The sequence below is a fragment of the Urocitellus parryii genome, chromosome 11, assembly GCF_045843805.1.
Source record: "Urocitellus parryii isolate mUroPar1 chromosome 11, mUroPar1.hap1, whole genome shotgun sequence".
NCBI classification, from domain to species: Eukaryota; Metazoa; Chordata; class Mammalia; order Rodentia; family Sciuridae; genus Urocitellus; species Urocitellus parryii.
Window position 1 is genome coordinate 58,283,111 of NC_135541.1, and position 12,584 is coordinate 58,295,694.

At 34.7% G+C, this 12,584-nt stretch overlaps 1 protein-coding gene across 6 annotated transcripts in view; it reads right to left on the reverse strand.

Annotated features, from left to right (window-relative positions):
- Positions 1-12,584, reverse strand: part of Zzz3 (zinc finger ZZ-type containing 3) — a 107,667-nt gene that overhangs the window by 47,885 nt on the left and 47,198 nt on the right. For 4 of the 6 annotated variants that reach the window (XM_077791081.1, XM_026409597.2, XM_026409605.2 and 1 more), the window contains one exon: positions 9,935-11,490. The exons of 1 other annotated variant lie outside the window; for it this stretch is intronic. In XM_077791081.1, the coding sequence (XP_077647207.1) occupies positions 9,935-11,439 (1,505 nt within the window). In that variant the 5' untranslated portion in view covers positions 11,440-11,490. Of the gene's footprint in view, positions 1-9,934; positions 11,491-12,584 lie in introns of those variants that run through there. One more of the 6 variants, XM_026409613.2, reaches the window with a different exon arrangement.

Sequence of the window (12,584 nt, forward strand, 5' to 3'; positions counted from 1 at the left end):
ACTTTCAAAAGAACACTATATATGTCATAAAATATGTTTCATTTTAACTTGGTTCTTGATGTACACATGTATATTCTGAAATGTTCATTAAGAAACTGTTTCAAATAGAACAGTAGTTACCAGGGGCCAGGGACCTAAAGCACTAGAAGGTATGGAAAGAAGACAATTAATGTAGACAGGATGCAGTTGGACAAGAGTAATTTCTCTACAGTTCCGTATCACAGTAGGGTAACTATGTCTGACAAAAACTGTATAATTCAAAATAGCTAGTAGAGAAAAATTTTTAATGTTTTCAACACTATGAAGTAAGTATTTGAAGTAATGAATATACCAAGTACTCTGATCTGTTCCTTATTCACAGTATACATGTATTGAAATATCACACTGTACCAATAAATATGTACACTTACATGTCCATTAAAAAGGAAGCCAGGTGTGGTGGCACACACCTGTAATCCCAGCAACTTTCAAGGCTGAGTCAGGAGCATTGCAAGTTCAAAGCCAGCCTCAGCAAAGCAAGTTGCAAAGCAACTCAGTGAAACCCTATTTCCAAATAAAATACAAAATAGGGCTGGGAATGTGGTTCAGTGGCCGAGTGCCCAAGTTCAGTCCCCTAGTACCTCCATCACTAAAAAAAAAAAAAAAAAAAGGAAAAAAAAAAAAAAGAGCTCAGTGTGATGGCACATGCCCTATCCCAGCAAACTCTGAAGGCTGAGGCCAGGAGGATTTTGAGTCCAAGGCCAGCTAGTCAACTTAGCAATACCCTATGTCAAAATAAAAAATAGCTAGAGATGTAGCTCAGTGGTAGAGTACTTGCCTAAAATGAATGAGGCTCTAGGTTCAATTCCTAGTATTTATAAATGAATGAGTGAATAAATAAATAAATATACTTCAGTTTGGGCAGTAATATTTTTAATATTGCTATCCTCATTACCAGTAAACTGTTGGCATGAACCTTTCTCTCCAACTAGAAATTTAAACATAAAATTATCTTATGCTCTTATATTTTGTGAACCTTTATTTAAAAATGTGACTGTATAAAAAAAGAGGAATGATAATGTAGAACAAATGGAAAGTAGCAAAGAGAAAAGATGAATCAACTTTTCCCACTTAAATGGTAAAAACTGCAGTACCAGGGAAAGTTAATTTTTTCAAAATACTCTACATAGTTTTTATTTAAAAAGAAAATCATTTACCAGAAACTGGACTAAATTGTTAAGTAATATAATATAGCTTTCTGATATTATATAGCAAATATGGCCTAGCAAAAAGTCCTGAAGAACCCATGAAAAAATACATTACTCTTTAATCTCTTAGGATGACATTTTGGAACCTAGTAAACACTGTTTCATATTTTCTTTTGAGTCATTTTCTCTTTCACTCTTTCTCATCAAGCCATATCTCAACCAGTACACCAGTTTTACTTCTGCTGCAACCAGAGCAACACTTGATCAACATTAACTAAAAAAATTTAAAGTTGACTTCATTTTTTTAAATTAAAATTCCTTTTATTCCAGTTCTTCTGACTTCAACTTCTTTATACGACAGTTGTTCAAATGAATTTTTAAGGTATAAACAAAAGTTAGCCTTCAATGTCACAGGTGTGTCAACAACAACAAAAAATTTTCCAGGGCTGAGAATATAACTCAGAGCACTTACTTAGAGGTCCTAGGCTTGATATAATAATTATAGTTGTTATTCCCACCACCTGGTCAAACTGCAGGCTGGGAGAACAGTATAATAGGAAGGAAATATACTTAGTATATATTAAAATTAAAGAGTGCCAGGTGTGGTGGCGCAACTCCAAAGGCTGAGATAGGGAAATCTCAAGTTGAAGTTCAACCTGGGCAACTTAGTGAGACCTTGTCTCAAAACAAAATAAAAAAGGCTAGGGATAGCTCAGAGGTAGAGTGGCCCTGAATTTGATAACCACACATCACTACCACAACCCCCAATTAATTCAGAGACATCTCCTTGCAGTAATGACAGAAAGTCTGAAACCAAATGACTTTCCTGTTCTACACAACTAGAAAACTGGAGAAAATACAGAAATAACTATTTTCTGATATTGGGCAACAAATAGTTCACAAATGTGATCTGTGAGAGGGAAGAAATAAATGAGAAAGGTCTACGATCACCCTTATTTTCCACTTGGAAAGATACTCGGTACTAAGGAACAAGAAGATGTCTTGCACAGACAGAAAACAGTTTGGGGAAGCTGAAGTAGCTAGAACATGTGGGACAGAACACCAAAGAGGAAGAAATAACAAAGAAAAAGACAGCACAGAATCTGCATAGAACCTTTGGCTGAATACAAAGATCCATGCACATAAAATGAAACTTCACAGACCAAACAAAGAATAATTATCATGGAGCTATATACCAAACTAGAAGCCTTCAACCAGCCAGAATTAAGACTCTTCATATAACAGAAAAGACATGACATAAAAATAAGGTAAGGCTAAATGAGTCCTAGAGTAAATCTCCCCCAACAAAGCTAAAAGCATAAGCCTAACAGAACCAAGCTTATTCCCAAATAAATGACCTGTCGGAAAAAATGTCAACATTTTTTAAAGAGAATAAAATCCAGCCAGCTGGATCCAGGAGGCTGAGGCAGAAGGATTGAAGTCCAAGGCCAGCCTCAGTAACTTACAAGGCCATGTCTTAAAAAAAATATGTGGGGGGGGGGGGGCGGCTGAGGATGCAGAGGAGTGATGAAGTATCTTTGGGTTCAATTCCCAAAAGAAAAAAAGAAATCTAGACCCTCAACAACATTTTCACGGTGTCTATTGTCCAACACAAGATTACCAGACAATTGAAAATTAAATCACAATATACTACAGAAAATGTTACCAACTAGCTACACACGGTGGCACACACCTATAATCTCGGCAAGTCAGGGAGCTAAACAACAAGATGGTAAGTTTGAGGCCAGCTTCAGTAACTTAGTGAGACCCTACCTCAAAAATAAAAATAAAAAGGGCTGGGGGTGTATTTCAGTGATAAAGTATCCTTGGGTTCAATCCCTGACACAAAAGAAAGGAAAAGGGGGAAAAAGAAAAGAAAACCCTGCCTACTAAGAAGACCCTGAACAAATTATTACTCAGTCTTCTCTGGCCACTTGCAGCATTTCCCTATGTTAAAGTCAGAGATTTAAGAGGCAGAAGCAGCTTTCCATAATAATAACTTAAAAAAAAAAAAAGATCCCACTAAAAAGTAAGACAAAGAAGAATAAGTTGTCACAAGACAGATCTGTCCATTTGTAACTACTACACATTATGCATCTAATGACCCAAATCATCACAAAAATAGTATATATGGAATACACTAGTTACTAATATATAATAAATACAACATTTTTGAGCCTGCTTATGAAATTGAAAATACACACACACACACACACACACACACACACACACACACACACACTGGTTTTTACCCCCAGTTTCTAACACAGAATTCCCAAGATCCATAATTTCCTGACTGAAAGGAGTGACTAACAAAGAACTCCAAATCCTTTAGAACTTTCTTGGTAATAAGAGCAACTTTTGTCCTAATAAAGTGACTCTTGGTGGGCTCCTGGCAAGACCAAACCATGATTAGAAATCTGGAACTTTCAGTCTCAAATTTGTCCTCTGGGTAGGCAAAAAAAGTTAGAAATTGATTATTAGGCTCCATAACAGACAGCGTTTGGAGGACTTCTAGGTTGGTGAACAAACCTAGGGGATGTGAGGGTGTCGCATCCAAACTCCACAGTGAAATAAATCTCCCATACTTAGGACCAGATTTTGCCTTGCCTCATGTATCTCTTATCTATTTTAAAATATTCTTTGTAGTCAGGCATGGTGGTGCATGCCTGTAACCCCAGCAGCTAGGGAGGCTGAGGCAGGAGGGTCCACACTTCAGAGTCAGCCTTGGCAAAAGCAAGGTGCTAAGAAACTCAGGATGACCCTATCTCTAAATAAAAAACACAAAATAGGGCTGGGGATGTGGCTCAGTGGTTGAGTGCCCCTGAATTCAATCCCTGGTACAATTAAAAAAAAATTCTTTGTTATTAATCAGCAATAAATAAAATGTATTCCTGGGGCTCTATGAGCTGCTCTAGTCCAGGGTAACCTGATTTTAAAGCCAAGTCAGACAGAAATTATGGGTAACCTAAGGACCTGTTAATAATTGGTGTCTAAAGTATAGAGCAACCTGGTGGACTGAGGCCCCAACATGTGGGTCAGAATTAACTCCAACTATTGTTAAGAAATTTAACTGGAACTACAGGATACTCAGTAGTCAGAGAATTGGTCTAAATGGGAAAAAACATCTATACATCTGGTCAGAGAAGTATTGAGTATAAAGATAGTTGATTTTTCCTATATATTTTCCTATATATTCATCTGCTGTCAGAAGAAGTACTAAACATGATGTAAGTATAGAAGGCAAAATAGTGCGTTGTTTCCATTATACTACTTAATACAAAATAGGGCTGAGGATGACTCAGTGGTTGAGTGTCCCCCAGTACCAAAACAAAACAAACAAACAAACAAAAAACAGAAACTGTTCAGTGTATCAGCAAAATCATGAGACACAATTCTGACATAATTGGTTATTCTGATTCAAAGAAAACTAAAAGCAAACAATTAAAGAGTTACTATATGAAAGTATCATGACAGTGCAAGTGACTAGTGAAAAGTAAACACAAATGAAGAAAAGAAAATAATAAGAAGCCACAGAAAAAAAAAATATAAAAAGAAAATAGCCAAAAAACACTGTAATTGAAGGGGCAATTCTGGCAATGATATCAGAGAAGTAACACTACAAAATCTCTCAACAAAGATGGTCCTCAATCAAGAAAATGTTAAAATTATACTTTAGTACAAACATATTTGGATTAAAACAAAGAATCTCTTTTAGAAATCACTCATATTAGTTGAAATAAAAGATGCTGACATTCAAAGGAAAAGGCAAAGAATTCACAGAATGTTTGAGTAGTCAATGGTTTATCCCTTTTAAATGAAAAATTTTATACTTAAGGCAGCTACCTCCCTCCTCCCATTAATCTTTGTGCCAAATAACTTGAGCTGAATCTTGCTATTCTATAATTTTCTCCAATGAGTTGAGAAAGTTATGAGTCTACTCTAGTAACCTCTGACTTTAGTATACCTACTAAAATTCTAAAATTCCCCAGAATATTCTTCTCAAGTTAGCCAAACCCTTTATTTGAAGTTAAGGTACAGTTATAGTTTTTCTTAATTTTCCCACTTTTGTTCTTCACAGACCCACTACCAAGATATTCTTTAAAAAGTGAATATGAAAGTTATTTCATTCAATAAATAAAGCAGGTTACTTACCTATAATGCTGACTTTCTGACAGATAAAAACCAGATCATCATGACTAATTAGAGTCTAACCATTGGATAAAGAATTCTTGAAAAGTGAGTATCAAGATCTGCTCAATGAGGATTCTCAACCCTGAAATCCAAAAGTCCATGGAGGAAGTCCTCACTGGATGACGTATGTAAATATAGCTCAGACCAGGAATTAGAAGACAGAAGTTTGATCCTATTTCTTCCACTGATTTGATACTTTGCTCATTTTTGTACTACTGGGGATGTCCCAGGCATGCTAGGCAAGTACTCTATCACTGAGCTAAACCCCAGCCCTCAGTGAATATACCATGAATAACCTAAATTAATGAGTTTGGAAATGTGGATTGTATAATGCCACCTATCCTATGTCAAATGAGAAACTATATGAAATTGCTTCAATAATTTACAATATAGATGTAAAATTATATGTGGCAGAATAATTCCTCTAGTGCTCTTTCTCTCTAAGGAAATCTATTCCTAGTGAATTTTCCTGAACCCTTAAAAGAAATTATTTTGACCAAGAGCAAAAGTAGATTCTTAAAAAGCAAGCTTATAAAAATTAGTATGAATTTTCTCTATTCAGGTTCTGAAATTGATGAAAATATCATAGCTCTCAACTAGTAAGTAAGCATGATACAATGGAAGGTCAATTTGTAATTATTTGGTGTTTATAAATGGCTGAAAAATAACATTCTCATCTGGAAACTATCTGAGTAATACACTTAGATAAGCAATAACTATCTTAAGACATTTGGACAAATTTATACAGTGGTACAAATGTAAGCAATCTGTTATCAATGAGTTAACTCTTTGCAAGGTCCTAACAATCTAGATAGAACCCCTATATTTGACTTTTCAATACTCTGAATTATTACAATTAATACCAAAGACCCTTAACTGAAGCTATTCAAGGCCTTTCAAATAAAAATAACATTGTACAATGAGAATTAAGTATCAAATGACCAAATCAAATTTTCATTTGAACACTTATTTTCTAGTGATTACCTTCTAAACTGAAAGAAAAGTTCTGAATATTAAAGCCCAGGACCGAAAATCTTCCATATCTGCACTTCCTAAAGCTAGAACTTCAAAACTCAAGAGATCCATTTCAGGGATTCTGATTCAAAATCAGCAAAAGGTCAATTCCCAAACAGAAAGAGCAACCACAGTTAGGTAAATGATCTCAGTCAAGTGAGCCCTCTAGGCCACAAAAGGAGTCACTAAGCATCATTTAACTTTAACAGAATCTGCCAACCTTGTAGATCAGAGAGCTTTGAGAGAAAACTGTATTTCTTTTGATCATCTACTAAAATGATACACAGCTGAAATCTGCCACAAAAAGATTCTCTCTGGTCTCTTGCCACAGTTCTCCATTTTAATATATAAAAGCATAATATGGGCAAATGTGTTAAAGAGAGATAGCACATTAAAAGGCAACAAGGTTAAGTACCCAGAGTATCTGCAGATTCATTTTCCTGGCCCATACCCTAATTTACCATGTATTGGGTTTAAGATTAGACTCAACACACAGTATCTTTTCAAACATTTACAAGTCACAAAATAACCTTATATGTGATGGCCTTGCAAATGAGATGGATAAATTAAAGGCTAAATGCCAGGATAGATGGCTGCTAGTTAAATGATCACTTAGCTTAGAGGAAAATTTTTTATTTTAGCTGAGTAAAGTAGGGCTTCCTGCCTTTAGGCAAAAAATTATCTTCTATTAACAAGCTATTTTTAAAATGGGCTATCAGGAAGTACTACTCATTCCCTTCTAGTAGAGACAATCATGGTTAGTCTAGACAATGCTTGATTCTCAGTTTCAAAGTACAATTATCTAGAGAACTTTTCTAGCATAAGACTAAGGAAAAAAAGAAATATTTGACAGGGTATGTATTAATGCATGTATATTAAAATAAAATAATCCACTGACCCCAAATGCCTTAAAAAAAAAAAACCCTAATGGCTTTTAACATCATAAACTTTTCACACTGCCATAAACTTGAGACTTGAAAGCATGACACAGGTATCACATTGCTATTTAACAAGGATAACTTGGGTAAAAAGAGCTAATATTATATCCAATTATCTCTGGGTTCTAGACAAAAAGCACAGAAATGGGAGTATGCAAAAGAAAGGTACTTTAATGAAAGAAATTACCCTCTTTCAATTTTCCTAAATTCATCTCTAACCAATATGCTAATCATGATGCTATCTCTCCATCTTATTTGTCCCAATTTTCTTCCTTGAAAAAACAAAAGTTAAAAATGAAGTATCATGGGGCTGGGGATGTGGCTCAACTGGTAGCGCGCTCGCCTGGAGTGCGTGCGGCCCGGGTTCGATCCTCAGCACCACATACCAACAAAGATGTTGTGTCTGCCGAGAACTAAAAAATAAATATTAAAAATAAAATTCTCTTCTCTCTCTCTCTCTCTCTCTCTCCCTCTCTTAAAAAAAAAAAAATGAAGTATCATACTGTACCATCTTCAAAAGATTTGAAGCATGGCAAATAGGCAAGATTGAGTGATTGATTTTCCCCCCAAGGTTACCCAATAAAGTATTAATTTGAGAATACTGTCCAAAGTAACCAACATACAAATTCCAAAGGACTCTGCATATTCGAAGGAAGCCATGAAACCATATTGCTCTAATCTAAAGATGAACATGGATGAAGATGGAATATCACCTTTTGATATTATAGACAATATCTTTAGGTAATTGTTTTATGGGAACACATTCTTTAGAATCATCATCAGGAAATCTCTTACAAAATACTACAGTGACTATTAATGGAAAAATATTTTCCAAGATCTACTGATGATCTACCAGCCAAGACTTAAGAGAAAGAAACAATGAAAATCAAACAATAAAACAAATAAAGTAACATTTTACGCAATTGGGGATGTAGTTCGGTAGTAGAGCGCTTGCCTAACATGTGCCAGCCCCTGGGTTTGATCCACAGAATAGAGAGGTTTGGGGGTGATGAACTTTAAGATAGGTGTGGTGGTGCACACCTACTTAGAAAGCTGAGGCAAAATGATCACTTGAGCCCACAAGTTTTAAGAGCAGTCTGTGCAACATAGCCAGACCCTGTGAAAAAAAATCATTTTTGGTACTTCCTCAACGTATTTGTTTTGGATCCTTGTATTTGTAGATTAAACACCTCTACTTTTAAAAAATTGATACTATATATGAATAGTAATAACTTAATTCTTGTTTTTAATTTTTCATTTATACAATTATGATGTTTTTCTATCTCAAATTGGACTTCAAACATTTCAAATACATGAGATTCCTAACATTTTTTAAAAGTAAATTTATAAAACTCTCAAATAATATGAACTCTTCATTGAATCCAGTATTAAACATTATTTTAAAAGCAAACAAAAATTTTTTTCAAAAAAAGAAACCTACTAGGTAGGTCATCAAATTACCCTATACAAATCTGAATCATCTCTTAGGCATGGCCAAAAATGTATCATGTCCCATAACCAGGATTTGATACTTTGATCTGAACATATGGAGTCTGGCAATTGTCACAACAAAAATACTAGAAAGGGTTCTCAATATCAAAGTATTTTTGCACAGCTAATACAATCTGATTATAAGTTTAAAAGCCTACCATTTAAAAATAAAGGTAATTAACTTATTAAATAAGCTTTTTACTGTTGTTGATCACAGTATTTATGATGAGCATTGTTTGTTATAGTTTCTTAGCTTCTTTTAGGATTATTAAGACAGAATTAACTCCAATTCACTTGTGTTACTTTCCAGAATACTTTAAAGTAATTCTAAGCAAAACTGTAAAAAATTTGGACATAGAATTCTTTATTTAGAAAAGTGCCTTTTTAAGTAAAGACTAAGAAGTGATGATATTTTGAAATAGTCTTCCCTTATATTTACTATTAGGAAAAGTTGAGTCAAACATTTTATGTAAACTAGAGAACAGATACTAACTTTAGCTAATGAGCTAATTATAACATACTATTAACTGTCATGGTATTAACAGTAATATCTAATTTTCTAAGTCACCGAAGTCAAAGATAATGCATAAAGCACAATTTTTAAAACCAAAATTTTAATTGGGATTTAAATGTAAGCAACTAAGATAAAAGATTTCTAGCTTGCCAGATTTCCCATATCTGGATGATGTGTACACACACATTATTTGTTCTATACTATCTAAAGGAATAGATTATTACATAAAATTCTACAACTATAAAACAAATTATATTGTGGTAAGTCAAGATGTTCCCATTTTATAAATTACCCTAAATGGTTTAAAACTTAAGAAAAAATAATAACACTATCATTCATGTTTCCATGTCTTATATATGTGAAATACCAGCAAAACTGTGTTGTCATAGGGAGGAGTAATAAACTTGAGTTTTAAAGTCTTTTTTCAGATTTTTTTTAAAAGTTAAAAATAATCATTATGCTAAACCAAAACTTTTAGTTAAATCATTAATTTTATCTGTAATAAAATGTACTATGAATAGAATATATGAATAAATAGTGAAAACTGGGGGAATAATAAACAAAGCAGAATTCATGGTTACCATATTTACACATACTCTTTGTTGTGTTTCAGTGCCACATGATCTGATTCAAAGTAATAAACATCAGGATCATCATCTTCCTCTTCTGTAATGTGCTGATTGGCACTCTCTTTGGCAGATGGCAAATGTCCAACATTAAGTCTTGTCTCTGAGGGTTGCTTACTTAGTCCTTCACTTCCATAGTTTTGAGAGTCACAACATACAGCTTTTTCATTTTGAGAAATTTCATCAGGATTTGTGGGAGACTCACTTACATTATCACTAACAGGTGCATTTGTTTCATTGGAACTATGATTATTCTCCTCAAATTGTCCATTTTCTCTGCAAGGAGAACAATTTTTAGTGGGACTACCTCTGGTAGGGACCGCCCTTCGTGGTGAAGTTCGCAGGGTATAGCGATGTTCTTGAGGCTCTGATAAAGACATCATCTGAGATGAAACACAATCTAGAACAGAAGATGAATCTAGTTCTCCAGAGACTGGCATACTCTCAAGATTTGTGTCCAGGACGTTACTGGTGTTTTCATTACACTGCTCTTTTGAGGCACTGCTATCTCCCACCACATCTACTTCCTCCTCAGAATCCCTTAAAGATGACTGAATTTCAGAAATGGGGCCTGAAGCTGGCTCAGTAGTCAGCTGATTAACATGTTCCACAGGCAGGCAGGTAGTTAATATTTTGTGGTCCTCCAATTTGACCTGCACTTTTGAATTTGTGCAAGGCACGTTATGGTCTATATAACTGTCCTCCTTCCTACTATCAAGGAACATTGCTGTTTTGGTTTCTGAATCCCCATTTTCAGCTAATGATTTTTCCTGCAACACATAGGAACCAGTGCTATTTTGTTTAGTGTTCCCATCGGGTTGACAGTCATCACAGTTTATAACAGCTGAATCACTGTCATCAACACCATTGACAGCCAAATAGCCTGTGATTTCTTCAACTACTGTAGAATTAAATGGCCCTTCCTCATTGAGATTCACCTTTTTAATTTCCCCTTTCTCACAATCATCCAGTATAAGACATCGACAAGCTCGTTTAGTCCCTTGAAAATCTGCATCATTGTCCACTACTGTACTCCTCTGTTCTACTGACTCCTTGTCTGATTTTATAGGTGAATCTTCTTCTGAACTGTTGGGTGCTTCTGATCTAAGACAACGCTTAATTCTTTTTAAAACTGGTGATACAGGTTCTGTTTGCCTTCTCTCACAATTTTCTATGGCCTGCCTTTCTATGTTATCCTTTTCTGAAGAAGAAAGTCCTCTTTTCCTAGGGCTTACCCATGATTCTCGAGTACTTTGCTGTTTTAAATCAGTGGTTCTTCCATTATTGTTTCCTTTCTGAATTTGTACAGGCTCTGGTCTCTTCTTTGGTGATCTTGATCGCACTTGGGAATGAGAAGAGATTTCTTCAGGGTGAGCAATGCTACGATTCCTTAATGTTCTACCACAAAAAGATTCATCCAAGCCGTTTAACCCCACTGTTGATCTTGTAACACGAGTAGATCGGGAAGCAGCCATACTATGGCAAGTCCCTACAATACGGTCATCATGATCCACTCATTGGGAAACCTTCAAAAACGTAAACAAAATAATGAGAAAAAGGTAATAGTTAATATACCTAAAACAAAAGTTTATAAAGCCATAATTTTTTATTGTAAGTATAGCCAACATTAATAAATTATGAGACAAAAGTTCTTTTATTTCCAATAAAGATATTAATTACAGCTAACAATTATATGAAACAATTAATATGTGCCAGGAATCATCTTATTTGTTTAACACACATTAACTCACAAGAACTCGGGTGCTTCTATCACTCCTAATCTACAAATGAGGAGACTGAAGCACCATTTGAGTAATCTGTTCAAAGTCATACAGCTAGTAAGTGGCACAGCAGGGCTCTAGAGACCATGCGTTTAGCCTGCCTCACCATTTATTTCTCTCTCAGACAAGCACCAAATATCTAGAAAAAAAAAAAATCTATCTTAAAGATGAGATTTCATCTTGGTTACTAAAATAATAATCTTAAATTTATATAACAGCTATCTTGCAAAAACTATTCCAATCATTTCTAAGATTCTCTCAAAACATCCTTAGGAGATAGAAAGGCAGACTGTTCTTTATAATTTGCTCTTACTAACCTACATTTCAGGTCAAATTCCTCCATAAGAATCTATTTGTATCCAAAAAATTTTGGTTGTAGTAGAGGTTTTTTTTGGTAATTAAATAGATGAAAAGAAATCACAATCTTAGTTTGTACTGGCTAACACCAAAATAAAACAAAGTCTTCCTAGTCTCCAGAAGAGAAGCCATAAGTCAGAAAGTGAAAGGAAGTATTCTAAAAGCATAGAAGGAAATGGGAAAGAAGCCTCTGAGCAAATATTTACATTTAAGACATCAGAAGTATACACATAACCCTACCCTTTCCCTCTCTGAACTCCTGTGTATATAGTGTATGTCAGTTTTAACACATGGTTTATGACATGAAACAAGTTTTCTGATGCTTGATATTTCCAAGAGATCAATGTGAGGAATAATGAATAAAAGCCCTGATGATCCATATGGATAAACTCTGAAAGATTTAATGATAGCTTCCAAAGGCTCCCCGATTGAGCACAATAAAGGAACTGTTAACATCTCAAGTCTCCATTACCTACTCTTCA